Raw genomic sequence first — 16,682 nt, 5'->3', positions numbered from 1 at the left:
TGTTATTACCCAGTGTTTTTTTTGTTAAAGTACACAAAAACTGACCAGACTGGTCTCTCAACACATTCTAAATAACCAGCCTGACAAAAAGTTAAATTATTTATTAAGTGACACTTTTATTAATACAAAACAACAGAATATGTAAAGAAAAGGTCACTCTCATGTCTGGGAGTTCTACTATTGCTCAAAATTGCATTAGCTGAGGAAATGGCATGTTTGGAATTTAAAAAATAAATCATAAAGCAAACGTGAAGGTTTCACACATATACACTCCCTTTGTCCCGTTCTGGCTTCATAAACTATGTTGTTTAACAAACTAAAAAACACAGAAAGACTAAAAGTGTCCCCCCTATACCCGGGCTAAAAGCTACGAACATAAATAACAAAAGCACATTTGTTTGGCTTTTACATTACACAGCTTCAAGAGTCAATCCAGTGTCCGCTTTTCCTTATTTGATTCTGAAGATGAGAACAAACATAAAAACAACAATGACAACAACACCGATAACAGTAAAGAGAAATGACAGCTTGCTGTGGAGAGTCGAGTGAGAACAGAGGGGATGAAAACTCCTGTGTGTGTTTGGTTGCTTCTCCATCAGAGCTCACTGGAAGCTTGCTTGCATGCCCTCCAGTTGAAACGCGTGTAACATGCAAGTTCCTCCTGCAGGGGGTGCTGTGTGTTGCTGAATAGGTGTAAGGAGCAGAGGTGAGAACTGGTGATCCAGCGGGGCAGACAGAGGGGGTCTTTAGTCTGTAAAGTCTCTCTCCTCACTGCAGGAAGGAAGGTTGCGGAAAGGCCAGGAAGTTCATCTTGGACCACGGTTAGGTCACCTCCTTGCACCATAGACACACACACACACACACACACACACACACACACACACACACACACACACACTCTATCGCTCTCTCTCATACACACACTCCTGACATCTCTGTGCCCACGTACACAGTTGCCCAGACGCCCTTCTGGATTTTAGGTGGTTCTTTCCTCTCCGTCTGTCTCCTGCTTGGTCCTGCGTAGGTTGCTTTTCATTTTCACAAACTCAGGAGTGTTCTCTTGCTCTTCTTCCATTTTCTGTTGTTCTAGCTCCAGCTGCAAGAGTATGGGAAAATTCAAATTGAGCATTAAAAAATAGGTTGCAGTGTCTGAATATGTACCTCTGTCTAGATACCAAACAGACTCACCTGCTCTAGCTTCTGTTGCCTTTTCATGAGCTCTATCTCCAAGTCGCTCCTCTTCTTATGGGCTTCCTGCTCTTCCTTCTGAGCTTTGAGAACTTGCTCCCTCTTTCTCTTCTCCAGGACCTTTTGGAGTTCCGGTTTGTTCTGAGGAGCCAGGCCCCTATATGCAAAGGCGGTCGGAGAAACGGTTGTAAGAATAAATCTTCAAAGAAAACTGCATTTTTACGATTCAGAGCCTCACACTGACATGTAACAGATGACAGCCATGACCTCAATCTAGTATGACGTGCATCTCGCTGTTCTGGATTAAACACGTCAGTCAGGAAAAGTTCTGATTTCCAGCCAGTCACAGATTGTTCCATTTTTTCATTTATTTATCTGCACGCATGCTGGTTTCCAGCCACAGAATTAACAAGGACAAGTGGGATGAAGTCATGAGCTGCTTTTCTTCCTAGTTTCACAAAAAAAAAAAAAAAAAAAAATCAAACATCAGCCCCAAAACAATCTGCAAACACATTCCTCATAGAACAGATTACAGTGTTAAATCATTGCAAAATCACTATTACACAACTCTTTGGATTTGTATTGCAAAAGTCAGTCGGTGCAAGTGAGTTTTGCAAAGAGAAGCCAGATACCGAATATGATGTAATATTCCAAAAGTTAGATGGGGGGTCTGAGAATGTGAAAGGCAGAAGGAGAAGGGAACAGAAAAGGACAAAGCATCAGGGTCGCAAGAAAGTACAAACAAGAAAAAAATGTAGAGCAGCTGGAGGCTAAACTGGGTTTCAAATCAGACTTTTTTTAAAAGCGTCATGATGGAGAATAAAGCAGTGAACCTGCTCAGGCTGTGTAGGCTCTTCACAGGAAACACAGTGTGATCGCCTGGCTGCAGTTCAGCACAACACCTTAATTAAATGTATTACTGAATCTCCAAGATTACATAACCAAGCCCACAATGTTCCAAGAAGCAGTGGGAGTTCATTTCCAACCAGATTTGACTGCAACTTAAGTCACTGCTGCAGTTCAAAGCAGCGTTTTTTTTCCTCAGACTGAGGGGTCTCATGAAAGATCTAAATTGCATGATTGGATCAGGCTGTTTTTCAATGCGCTCCTCTTATAGAAAAAAGGGTGGGGGGTGGAGCGTGTGTGTGTGTGTGTGTGTGTGTGTGTAGGGGGGGTGTCAAGGTCACTGAAAGCAATAACGCAGGCTGTAAAAGCCGCTCTCCCTTGACTGCGGTTTTCCATACGCATTCCTCCACACACTTCCTACAGCATGGAGCAGACTAGGAGGAATGCACGTTCAAACCCCCAAACATCATTACCTCCATCTACTCCAAAGCTTCACCCATCTTAGTGACTGGAATTATGAAATTCTTCTCTCTCTCTGTGAGTGTGTGTGTGTATAGGAAAATCGCCATAGCAAAAAAAAAAAAAAAAGGGTAACAAAGGCAGAGAAAAGGCCTTCAGCTAGAAACGGTTTTGTAATCTCGATTACATAACATGTTTTTTTTCCTTTTCATGCATCCATCCATCCATCCGTCCATCCATGCCCCCCCCCCCCACACACACTGATCATCGTGACTAATCCGCTATGCAAAAGCCCAAACCAAACATGTTCATCTCACCATTCAACCATCCAGACTTCTCTTACATTCTTCCTCTGTTACCAACATTCCTCCGTCTAGACAACTCTGAGCTTAGTCCTGGCATGAAATAAAGAATGTCTTTTTTTAATTGCATGTTCTCCATCATCCTTCTGCTAAATTAATGTCATTTATGCTTCTCAGCCTTCAACATCACCTCGCTCTCTGACCTGTTTAAGCATCGCTGCAGTGATGTAACAGCTGTCATCAGTACGTGTGTTTATGTAGCTATATATAGCTCGGACACAAAGCTGATGGCATAGCTTTTGACGAGAGAAACATTAATGGTTGATCACAGGCCCCAGCATGCGTGTTCAGAAGTACACACACACACACACGCACACACACACACACACACACGCACACACACACACACACACACACACACACACACACACACAAAAACCAAAGGTGGCCTGGAATCCTGATTTGTGATGTAATATTGATATCAGTGGACAGACCAGGCTTTTTCGGTGTGGTATATCGGTGTGACCTTTACATAACAAATTTGTGACACACCAATACACTTAAGGTTTTTATATAATAGTTGCTATGAAACTTTAATGGTTTACATAATACTGCTGCTGGAGGGAACATTGAAGTCAAGTGAGGAGACAGACCATCAGCCCAGCCTGCGTAGATACTAACACGCCAATTACATGAAAGTAGCATGATTGTATTAGCTCATCCTCCATCGGGGGGTCATATTAGATTAGCCTGGACCTGCTTTCTCCTGTGTGACTTCCTTCAGGGCTATAGTGATATTTAACAAATCAACTGGCTCAATATTTGTCAATATTATTTGTATAAAATCACACGTATATGATATCAACATTTTGTCCATACTGAAAACAGATGTAAATATTGTAGACTTGAAAAGTGTTTTTCTTTTGGAGATGCACAAATACTAATTCTGTTCGTCGCGTCCGAGATGCACAACTAGCGATACCAGTACCAGAGCTTGTTTTCAGCACTATATTTACGTTTACATCATAGAGTGGTAGTCAAGTAAGTGATTAAAAGTAGAAAAATATACACAAATGTATTAAATTTAAATTTACCTGAAAGCAACTTCTTTGAACTTCATGTATGAGGTGTTTAATGTTAAATTACAGTGGTTTCATGGTCCAGCATAAATTCGGGGATTGAATTTGGATCAAATTGTGGATTCCAATCTCTGATATTCTTCTCCAATCTCTGATATTCTTCTCCAATCTCTGATATTCTTCTCCACCTGATATCCCATCTCCAATTTCTTTATTTCCAAAATGCCAAAACATCCTTTATTTACCGCATTGTTTCCTTGTCAATAAGAAGAGACCTGGACTGGCACTGATGCAGATAACGATGCTGTGCCGATACCAGCATGCATCAATATCTTGGTTTCAATGGAGGTACAATTTATATTTGAGCTTTACCACTCAGTAAATAAATAAACGAACTAACCATCATCTCTCCAATCATGTGCTGCATGTACTGCTTTATCACTCATTTGGTTTGATGTTTACATCATAATCCATGATGGAAACTTCTTAAACTTCCTTCAAAGTTTGCTAGGAATGACCAGGAGTGGCTACTGGGAAACATAAGACACACATGAGGAGGACACAGCTGAAAATGTTCCTGTCTCCTGACCTCTTCTGGTTCATGAGCAGCTCTCGATGCAGGTCCTGATGGTTTCGCGAGTTCTTAACCGGGTTGATCAATTTCTTGGGTTTGATAAGCTCATCACAGTCGCCTTCCAGATAGTCTGGCTCCGCCATGACACTCCTCCCTGGTGACAGTGACAGACCAGGGTCACGCGGATCTAAAGAGACAGAAACAAGCGAAGATGTTGATTTAACAACTTATGAGATATTAGTCTGACGCAGAAAAAGAAAGACGTGTATTAAGATCTGTGCTGCAAAAGTTGGCATTTTTAAGGCGCCCCATTAGTTTGTAGTTTGGAATCCTCCTAAGAGCATCCGTGTGTTTATCTGGAATCTGCTCAATGTTATTGACTGGTTTCTATAGTGATGGAGGACTCAGTGCTGGAGTTACATAATAGTTCCACACAATGTGAAGAGGCGTAATTAATTCCCCTGTCAAATGATGAAAAAGCCACGTGTAAAAACAATTAACGGATGAATCTGGACAGCAAGACCACACTTCAAAACCTTAAGAGAAAAAATACATATTTACAAATATTTCAGATGTCATAAACAATAACAATGACTCCAAGCCATGTACGTGAATAAATAGATCCCGGCAATGTCAAGGATTTCAGCGTGTTTTCATTCAACAAATTGATCTATGGATACAACAATGATATTCTATCGATACATACCCAGGCACAATGCTTGTGTGTGTGTGTGTGTGTGTTTGTGTGTTTGTTCATGCCAGGAGAAGGAACTGTTTTTATTTTTATTAAGCTCCTTTATTTCTTTATGTGTTGGGTGTTTATTGCTCTTTATCTTTTTGCCTAACAAATCTACATTCAGTCTGTGTGTCTAAATTTAGTTGGAAATGCTCTTATGATGACAATGAAAGTATTCTGAATTTTCTATTTATAGACACCAACTCCCTCTGGATGAATAAATCTATCAGCTGACCCACAGGTCATCTCTCAAGCCATTAGAGCAAGTTAAACTCATGTCTCATGTTAATTACAGCATAAAGTGTTTCTTTCAGCTCAGTGTTATTAGTTTTTCCGCTCCACTCTGGTCAACAAAACATTCACAGCTACATTCAAAGTGCTCACTCTATTCTAAAGAATGCATGACAAGGAATTTTTAAACACATCCACACACACAGATCGACAAAATATGAACAGAATATTTGACCTAAAATGTGTTAATATTAAATTAAAATGCCAAACTCTCGATCATGCTGGACTAAAACTGCTAAGAACTGCACTTTTGGAAATGCTTTTCTTGTCCAAAAGTGAGCACGTGTTCAACTCACCCAGCAGATGAGGAAAGACGGGGTATCTGAACATTGTCGCCATGGCTGCTTTTTTTGGTCAGAGGTGGATTTTCCAACGAAAAGCTCTTAAAACATGCTGCCCTGTTTATCTCTATGTTGCAGAGTCCCACACCAGAGAAGAGCTGTTCTGAAGAGTCGTCCGCTACTGAGCTGTTTGGAGTTCAAAGTCTGTTTTATAGCTCAGCTTAGACACACACACATACACACACACACACACACACGCTCTCTCTCTCTCTCTCTCTCTCTCTCTACCTGCCCCTCCCTCACTTACTCACTCCCACTTATTTTCTATGTACATCTCTAAATGAAGAGCTGTATTCTAAGAGATGACTGTACATTCATATTGTACATTCATATTTGAGACAACAGTTTTTATTTCTAATATATAAGTAAAATAATCCAATATGGACTTAACAATGACACATCAGTCCTACAAAATAGAAATAGCTCTCTTAAAAATAATCAGTTATTTTATAACAAATGATAAAACCTTCAGCGCTCCATGTCCTGTTGTGTGAAGTGATTTATCAACAATTGTGTCTTCAAACACCACCAAAAGGTGCTGCTTTGTTACCCCCCCCCCCCAAACTGAGACAGAGAAGGAACACATGGATGGATGGAGAGATATATTTTGGAATTTCTACCAGCCAATCACAGACAAGCTCACACCAGAGATGCAGAACCCTGCACGTGCTGGAGACAAAGATGGGGGTAGGCAGGTGGTGGTGGTGGTGGGGCGAGCGGCTCCTCACAATCAAAACATAGAGGGTTGATGTAATGAATCCAAACCACCACTAGAGGTCGACATCCTTGCATCCACAACACTGAACCATGTCAGTTACATAACAAAGAAGACTCAGATAAACATGATTTTGTGGGTGCAGAACAAAGGGAGAGAAATTCCTGGTAATAAATAGGTTTCATGTACATTAAAGGATAGGTTGACAAATACCTTTTCTGGGTGTTTATGCAGTCAGAGTGGCATGTAATCCCTTCTAATCTCAGATTAGTAACCTTTATAAACTGCATTTACTTATGTTGCCAACACAAATATTAAAATATATGCACACACAAATGTATAAAACCATCCTTCTAAGTAACTTGGAGACTAAACTGACTAATCCTGCCTTTATTTAAGACTTCTTATGGAAAAACGGGAAAAGTGTCAGATGATATGTCACCATCCCAGTCTTTAATGATCTACCGCACATGCCGGTTAGTGCATGTGAGACGATGGCAGTGGGCAGAGCAGCTTGTGGCTGTAATCAGGGGCTGCGTGCGAGCACACACATGCTGTGTACATCAAAGGTGGTGTTTGTTAATGCCAGTGGTGGGGGGGTGGAGGCACTCAAAGACTGCCAGTGTTGTCAAAGTGTCCGTTAGCTTAACACATATGCTCCTACTTCCTCTGTGCCCCAGGGGAAGAGAGGAAGTGACATAGGGAGTTCAAAAGCAACCCTTAAACTGGAGCCTTCTTTAAATCTTGCGTCACCAGTAGCTTTGTTTTATTTAACGTCCAGTCTGTTTCCATTTAAAAAGCCGTATAGATAACATGCTTCACTATCAGCTAAAGTCCAACACCTAGAGAGCAACACACATAGATAAGCTAGGGAGCATGTTCCAATGTTGCTGAGATAAAGACAAGCATTCATTTTATGGACATGCCTCAAGAATCTTTTTTCTTCTCCTTATCTGTGTGTTTCAGAGGCAAATGATAATGTAACAAACAGCCAATTCGAAACCTTCAACGGGCTGCGTTTCTATTTTCAATGCATTTGTTTGCAAAAACCTTTCTAACAGTGCTGTTCCAGGACTCCTATTAAAACTGTTGAGTTGTTTTTTTTTTTTAAACCATACTGTCATATCACAAATAACACAGAATAACATAATGAGCATCCCGAAAGACCTCTGAGATGAACCCAGAGGAAAGACTTCTAAAATGGTTAAGCATTCATGCACGAGAGGAAAGTTGGTGGAGACAAAGGAAAAAGACAGGAGAAGAACTGGGTCAGATGGGAATCTAGGAAAAAGGAAAAAGGAAATTAGCCAAAGACGGCTTTCCTCTGTTTACTTACTCATTCTTTTTATTCTTGTGACCTGCATGTGACTGATCGCAGCACTAGGACGTCACATATTTGAACCAGTATATGATATATACATGATATATATGACAAGAAAAATCTCACCAGTCAAGAAACATAGCAGAAAGTCCAGAGGGAGCCAGAAACATGAACAGTTGGAGCTATGTGCTATCACCTAGATATTTATTTCATGATAAAAATAAAAGAGGAAGGAACTGCATTAACAATTCCACATGTGTGCGCGCGCACACGCGTGTGTTGGTCATTTGCATTCGAGTTGACGGGCTGACTGATCTTTGAAGAGTGCCTGCACTGAGCCGATTGATTGCAACACTGCTGCCAACTTTGCTATATGCACACTGGCAGCGTGCACTCATTACTCATTTCTCAATTTCCTCCTCAACTGTCATTTTCTCTTGGTCTTCATGGAGACCTGCCAGCAACCACACAACATTTAGAGAGTATTCATATCAATAAGCAACACAGATTTGACTTCCAACAACTAAGGCAGTAAAAACACAACAAACTTAAAAAATATTCCCAGCTGACTTGTACACAAATAACAGTGTTTGAAAGTAATATTCATATCTTTTCTAACCCAAGAGAGAAAGGCAAATACAGCTCACTAACAATGTAGGATGTGAAAGAGAACCAAAATTGGTCATTATCATGCTTTCATTTTTGTTTCCTTAAAAGGAAGCAGACTAACTGCACTTGAAAAAGTGAACTGACATACAAAGAGAAAGAGAACGCAATGAAAATGGTCAGTAATACTGAGATCAGGGCAAAAATGGACAGACTGAGCTAAAAAAAACAGATGAAAGGACAGATTTAAATGCTGATTAATGACATGGTTCAGCTCTTCATGACTCAACAGTGGACCTCATGGTGCTGCAGAGAGAGATGAAGATGAGGAGAGCAGCTGCTTCACCATCTGACCCCATGTTGTCCTCCAGAAATCAGATCCGAACAGTGCGGACCATACAGAGCTCTGCTCAGGGTGGGGTTTATCCGGCATTGGCTGTGAGCACACGGCTGGCCACACCCACTCCATCATCGAGGAGCCAGCAGGAAGCAACACAGGGGTCGGATTTACCAAAAAGAAAACACTGGTTCGCTGGTCTTTTAAAATTTATTGGGGGGCTTACTGATTCATTACAGAAATCAAATAAAACTGATAGCTGAACTGATGTTGGTTGTATATTTTCTTGATATTAGCTTTAGTTTTGACGGTGGGAGTTTTTATTCTGGTTAGAGACGTGTACACAAGAAAATAAAAGCACAAGATCAACTGACTTAGGTCAGATTCAAGAGAACTATAGAAGAAAACAGAACATTTTCTAACATGTAAGTTGGTTCATGTACCCTCTTGTCCCATATAAACCCTTTTTTCTGGCCAGATTTAGTCTGTTTCACTCACAGATGGGAGGTCCACCCCTCAAGGGAAATTGCGTCATCAATACCCCTAAAGCAACCCCCACACCCCATTCTCTCTTTCTCTCTCTCTCCCTCACACACACACACACACACACACACACACACACACACACACACACACACACACACACACACACACACACACACACGCACACAGCTATGTGTTATAAGCCAGACAGATCCGGGTCTGTCTCTCCCAGCATTGCTGTTAATGAAGCGGCCATTCAGCCATAAATAGGAGAAGCCCTAATTAAAACACACAGATAGATGGGCTTTTAACTGACAGCTATGGGGGGAAGGGAGCCAGGGTGTGTGTGTGTGTTTGTGACAGAAAAAGTGAAAAGGGGGGGGATGACAATGAGATCATTTCCCGTGCAGGCCTCGGGTACGTACATGCTCATTCATAAACCTCCTCACCATGACGACACATACATGATGGTGGGAAACACAGTGACGTACTTGCACACATTTCCAGAGCCAACAATAGAACCGAATATAGTCCTCGCACTAACAAATCAATGTCAATCTTGACTAAAGGAAACAGCAAACACTCCCATAGTATCAGTTTACACTGAAGTACTGGATGTGTATCTGTAAGTAAAAGTACATGCAAGGACAAATAACATTCAGGATAAACTGGCCTGCCTGTGCATGCCGAGGAACCACACAGCCAAGAAGATAAGAACTACTCCAACATGTTTCTTCTGAAGAGCCAGTTGGCATCTTGCATGGTAGCTACACGGTGCTATCACTGCATGAGTATGAGTTAATGAGCCGGTAAGTGCTTTGAGAATCACTATGGTAGAGAAGGTGCTACGTATGAAGCCCGTAGATTCCTTCATTGCAAGCAAAATGTTGAAGTTTGGTTATTTATATATCTTGAGACGACATCCAACACTCAAGGCATTCAGGGTGTTAGAAAAAGTTGGTTCATTGTGTTCACCTGACTAAAACTATGCTTTTGAAACACATGGTAATACTGAGTAAATTAATTAACTACATCAGTGCAACTGACACTATGGTTTTTGAAGTCAAGGCATTCAAAACTAAATAATGTGGTTGAGTTTGGTTTACTCCAGTTTCAACCAGGCTCAAACTGTTCTGGTGTTCTGCTCCCGGAAGTCAAACAGCACACATTCAGGAAGGCATCATCACGACAGGTAAAACTAAAAATGAAAACAACACATTTCTGGACAGACAAGAAGAGACATTATATGCTGTGACAGCTTAAAGAGTCTGTTTTTCGTTAATAATCTGAATTTAAGCCTGCAGTTCACCTGGGACGCTCTCGCTAGCTTGTTTATGATGAGACGCAAAAGGTAAGCCAGAAAAATATGGGTTTAAGGCACATACCACTGCCTTCTTTTCTGTTTTTGGACATAATTCCATGCATAAATTGATTTTTCTCAGAATCGTGTGTACTGGGACAGTTCAGTAGTTCAATGAAATGAGCTAATCAAGCTGTGACAATTGCTTGATTGCATCCATGTGTGGATTTAAACCAGAGACCAGGAGAAAACAGTCCCTCAAAAGTGAGCAAAGGGGTTAATATGTTATGTATTTCCTGTGTTAGAATGGGGGTCCAGAAGAGGAGCGAGGGAATTCGGAGGCCTCATCATGCACTGACCTCCAACGACACCCGCCCAGCTTTCACAATACGATGATGTCACCAGGGAGATGGGGGGTATGGGAATTTACAATCTGGGTTTTAGGGTTCATAAAGCACAGATGTGCAACCATGATGCAAAACACCCCCCAGGACAGAATAATTCCCACAAAGCGTATCATGAGAGGCATGTGCTGATGTGTGCGGGGTCTCCACTGACACAACTCTTCTCATATCAAGTGAGTTCTTGTTCTCGGTACAAAACAAGTCATCACATTTATCAGAACCTTTGTGATCCATGCAATTTATGGAGGCTTCATTAGAGACTCTGGCTGAAAAGTAGTTTTCGCATGTGGCCGCGGTCTCCATCCTCCCCCACAGAGCTCTAGGATAACCACAGTGGATCCATTTGGTCCTGTCTGATTATAACTTGACCACATCCATTATAAAGCAAACACGACCACATCCATATCAGGCCTTTATCACAGGAACAAGAACGTCTATCCAGATCTGTCAGCTGACTTACACCAGAGTGATCGATGAATCATCTCTTTTTGAAACTGGTAACTGATGATTTTTATGGTTAAAGAGACCCTATAGAGTCATTTTTTGTTGACTTAGCAAGCAGGTGTCTTCAGCTTACATAAAATGTTTTTTTTCTTTATTCTGTGTGACGCCAGAAAAAAAAAAAGTCAAATACAATGAGCTTGAAGTTCAGTATAAATCATCGACAAAGAAGATGTGGATTATAATGCACTATGTGTTTTAAAGTTTGAAATGGACATTTTAGGTAATTTTACAGTAAAGCTTCAAGCTAAAAACACACAGCTAACTTTTTTTCTGTATTCTGGAGGCACAAAGCTGTGAAGCAAGCTCAAAATAGCTATTTGGGAATACTCCAAAAGCGAAATACCGGTACTCTTTTTGGGTGAAGCATTGCTTATGTATGGTAATGACAGAACTGTAGCGTCTGTGAACTTAAATGTGTGTGTGTGTGTGTGTGTGTGTGTGTGTGTGTGTGTGTGTTCAGCACCAACTGAAGTCATATTGCGCTACCAGCACAGGCCTGCCACCACACGTTGTGAGCTCCGGGGTGAGAGGCAGATTACAGAGTGAATGGGGTGGATTGAAAAGGCGCAGACACCACTTTGAATCACGCTGTAGGAATGTGATGAACCTGCAAAGTGATTGTCACATTGGGTACACCACAGCGTATATATGTAACACACACACACACACACACACACACACACACACACACACACACACACACACACACACACACACACACACACACACCTTTGAGAACTTTGAGTGACAGAAACATGTGCATGCACGCTACATGCGCTTTTCTTTCAAAGGTTGAAATTAAAGTGCTTACTCAAACCAAACTCAGAACACATGTCCTGATTAATTGGTGAGTGGGGGTTGAATTTTAGGGTCACACCTGTCAGTCAAACACAAGAGGACAGTCTATAGCCGGTGCCAGCTGACACTGGCACATGTTCCTGTGTGTATATGTTTAGACCTGATGAGAACAGGTGTATTTAGATTAAAAGGACAGATGCACAGAAGCCGCACTCGTCTGCTATATGGACACACCCAGAGAACGTATATGAGACAGAGCCCATGAATTCTGATCCTCCCTTTAAATGCTGCTCCAATATATTTCTCTTTGGAGGGATAAACGCTGTTCAGTCTGGCACTGCTGTGTGAAGTAGCATTTTCTCATAAAGGAAGAGTCTTTGTTATGACTCTGCTGTCTGCTGCAATTCTGGATTCAAAGCTTTGTGCTTTACTGCTGTTTTTCCTCTTATGGAGCTGAGTCACACCCCTCCTCACTGTCGACTGGCTGAGCCCAGCTGGGAGCTCCAAACTGATTGGCTAGAAGGAACACCAGGGAGGATTTGGGAGGTTCTCCTTTGTTTACATGATAGTAGAGAAACCCCAATAACAACTGTTACCTTGAACAGCCAGACAGTTCGCCAGCCCGACACACAGGAGCGCACTAATACAAACACATACACACACACGGATTACAAGGTGTCCAAAAACACGCCAAATGAAGAGTCTTTGTTCTCCCTGATTCAGCTTTATACTTGACATGACACTAACTATACAGGACGTACATGCAGTGGGTAATCATGTGGTTTCATCTTCTGATGAAACTTTCCAAAGCCAGCTTTCATTTACTGTACAAAAAAGCTTCCTGCAGTGAGTGAAACGTGCAGCGCTGCTCTTCTGTGTGCACATGTTCCTGCTTGAGTTTGTAGTAAAGACCGTATATCTTGACAAAAAGCTTTATCCAATTCATGCAGTTTAGATTCCCAATCTCTCTATACATCACCCTAACAAGCTGGAGGGCATTTAGAGAGAAAGGGAGAGAGACAGCATATGTGTATGAGCGTGTGTGTGTACAGTAATAGTGCTTTATTGAGATTGAAGCTTCTGCATAACGTCAGAAAAATCAATGGGATTCTTTGAGAAGCCCAGTCTTAGCTGGTGTGTGTGTGTGTATGTGTGTGTGTGTTTACCCTTTGCGTGTAAAGCTTATCTTATCTTTTTTTATGTGTATCAACATGAAGTACCGCACAAACAAAAAGCCTCTGCATGTCTGACTTTCATATGTACTGCCCACCCAAACTCTCCCGCCCTCCATCCCGCTCCTGCTTTTAAGGAAACTCAATAACTGAGTCGTGACAATCGCGGCACCAAAACAACAAAGCATCGTAAACACGTCCTTTGTCCTGTTGTGTGGGGCTCTGTGATTGCATCACCTCTGTTTGCTGTGCATCATAATATCTCCTTTCAAGAGGGGCCAGTGTGAAATCTAGTGCCTGTGAAAAACTGGCAAACAAAGCAGCTGTCCAAAAAACAGATGAATTCATGTGTGCCACCCTGTTGGCCAAATCAGAGGCACTGACTGTAGACTCAACGCAAACTGATCACAGTCATAGAGGACAGAGGCACCAGCTGAGATGTAGCTTTGAATATATTAAGTATTAAAAACAAGGGTCAAATAAAGCCATCCTGTGGTATCTTGTCTCATGATCAGTGCTGTATTTCTTGATCTGGGTCATACGTGACAGCCTAAAAAGCTTCATTCCAAAGATGTACAACTCAGCTTTGCTCTTATTTACTGATTTCTCATTCACATGAAAGAGGTTTTTAAAGTCTGACATGGTGGGCCTTTCCTTTAACAAAGTCTGGAATAAGGGGCCCCCTCAAGCCCTGGATGCCAACATAGAATCATTTCTGTGTTATTTGATGCTGCAGAAACAGTCAATTATTAAGCCAAGCTAGCCATATACAGCCATTTTGCACCGCTTCAGTGTACGTCGCAGGTCTGACCTGAGTCATTTGTTGTTTCTGACTCAACAGTAAAACAGAAACAGTAAATCCCCTCCAAAGCTACTGTTTCTCTGGTCCAAATCACATACTTTGAGGCTGTTCTCCATTATGCCCTTTGATAACTAATGTTCTTTCCCCTCAGTTCACTGAGACTCCCCTGTCACTGTCCGGAGCGCCAACTGCCCCCCCCCCCCCGAAACTTCTCTGATGGGATATTTACATTATTCCTGATCGATTTAGCCGATTTAACTAAAAAGACAGAATGCTTGTCTGGCTCCTTGTGAGAACATTATCCGGCCTTTTTCAACAAGCTTTGTTGGGGGGCGGGGGCGGGGGCGGGTAGCAATCCTCAAGAGTTAGAAGATGTAAAAAAAAAAAAAAAAAGGAACAGACAGCATGAATCAAGTCTCGCGTATGTGATGATGTGTTTAACATGGAGGATTGTGCCCCCCCCCCCCCCACAGCCCATGAAAACTAACTTTGTTTACATGAGGAAAAGACTCAAAAACATCTGCTCCGAGGCAGGCTTTCAGAGCCGTGAACAAAACTAGTGTGTGAAGTACAGAGCCGGATCATGAAACTCACACACAGCAACATTGTCTCGTGCAGTGTGGGCCTGAAGGATCAACGTTTTCTGCTGAGTAATAGATTTGGTGCCCACAGACAGACCAGCAGGACTGTTGGAGAGACAGTGCAGTACCATCAACACACATGCCAGTTACCCCTCCTGGGTACACACTCACACACAAACACACGTTAAGAGACAGACAGACAGACAGACAGACAGACAGACAGACAGACAGACAGACAGACAGACACACACACACACACACACACACACCCATTCCTGACCGAAATACCTTGATTTTTCTTGAGGTCAGTCCCTCACTTTTGGCCTCTATAATGATACATAGAAGAAATGTAGGAGAACCACTAATGGACACATATAATGGAAACTCGGACATTTCATTCACATTTTATATATTCCTTTGAGTGCAATAATAACAATGAAGGAGAATTCCAGTTGCAGCACCCACCACATACTGACACACACACACACACACACACACACACACACACACACACTGATAGCACCGACACTTACGGGAACCAACAAGAGAGAAACAGGAGAGAGGGGAGGAAGAAAGGGGTTCAAAGATCAGAAAACAGATGTAAATCGTTCGGTACCCCCCCCCCCCCCCACACACACACACAAATGACTAACACATGTGCAAGAACTTTCCCCTCCCTTTACACTCTCTTTAACGTTCCTCACCTACAACACACTCAATCATACCACCTGCTTTTGTTATTTCTCTCTCTAAAACACACCTGATCATCTCATTTGTATACGCCAGGCAAAGCAAGAAAGCACACACACACACACAGACACACACACAGTGTTTGCATAATTTCCTGTTAAAGTTTGACAGAAACTCACATTCCATTGATGCAAATCAGTACAGTATGTTTGACAGGATAGCATACCTGTTGCCACATCACACAGAAAGAACACACACTTCCCTTCACATGACAGCACAAGACTGAATGTGTGTGTGTATGTGTGTGTGTGTGTGTGTGTGTGAGCCCAGGGGGCTGCAGTCATTGCTATGCTATTACACACAGTCTTACTCACATGATGCATTAAGACACACATCATGTATTAAATATTGAGATTTTAGGGGACACAAAAGGGTCTAAGATGTTTTGTTATATAGGAAAACACAGTTAAATGAGTAAAGCTGGATGTGCTTTTCCAGATATACAAACTACTGTAAACAGAATTAATTCAATACAATATATTTAGCATGGTGCTACAGTTGTGTGTGAGCATTATGTGAAGTCCACATAAAAGACAAAATAGATTCTTTCCCCGTCCATTCCTCCTTCAGTATCAGTCCGCTCCAAAGTAAACGCAAGTGTATCTGAAAAACAACCTCAACGTGTTTGTTCCTCACTGTCCCGTCGGCTACAGTCGTGCGCCGCAACAAAAGGAGAACAAAAGAGTTTGTATCTGGGAATCCCTCTCTTCCCCAGTCATTCCTTTCCCATTTTTTTTCCTTCTTTTGCAAACGTCAAACCAGCCGCGTCCGCTGACTGGAGAGGGCAGGGAAGCGGGAGGGGGGGGCAGACAGACAGTTAGAACGTGCCGCTTTTGTTAGAGCGCTCGTGAAACAACCTCGTAGAAAACGCACGAGACCCAGACACATACACACCTACCTGAAAGTCGAACCCGACAACACTCCTCCAACTTCTTCCAGATTTAAAAACGACAAAGTGGTCCGACCCACATCTCCCGGTCACTTGTACGGGTTGAGGAGTGTCTGCTGTTCCGCTGTTGCTTTTGGAAACTGGTCAAACAGCTCCAGTTCACGCACAAACACACACACACACATAACACACACTCTCAGTTGG

The 16,682-nt window shown here is 42.1% G+C and overlaps 1 protein-coding gene across 2 annotated transcripts; it reads right to left on the bottom strand.

Annotated features, from left to right (window-relative positions):
* Positions 1–86: 86 nt before the first annotated feature.
* On the bottom strand, positions 87–16,682 carry fam107b (family with sequence similarity 107 member B). 2 transcript variants are annotated; one of them, XM_086208872.1, is made up of 4 exons: positions 16,488–16,682; positions 4,464–4,635; positions 1,189–1,345; positions 87–1,096 (listed from the first exon to the last, which is right to left on the bottom strand). In XM_086208872.1, the coding sequence occupies exons 2-4, from the start codon at positions 4,589–4,591 to the stop codon at positions 977–979; spliced, it is 405 nt and encodes a 134-aa protein (XP_086064998.1). In that variant the 5' UTR covers positions 4,592–4,635; positions 16,488–16,682; the 3' UTR covers positions 87–976. The 2 variants fall into 2 exon arrangements, with proteins under 2 accessions (XP_086064998.1, XP_086064997.1); XM_086208871.1 differs by lacking the exon at positions 16,488–16,682 and adding an exon at positions 5,772–5,954.

The sequence above is a fragment of the Aulostomus chinensis genome, chromosome 7 (assembly GCF_037954235.1).
Source record: "Aulostomus chinensis isolate RoL2024-O1b breed Wild chromosome 7, RoL_Achi_v1.0, whole genome shotgun sequence".
Classification (NCBI taxonomy): domain Eukaryota; kingdom Metazoa; phylum Chordata; class Actinopteri; order Syngnathiformes; family Aulostomidae; genus Aulostomus; species Aulostomus chinensis.
This window is presented reverse-complemented; position numbering and strand designations above follow the sequence as displayed.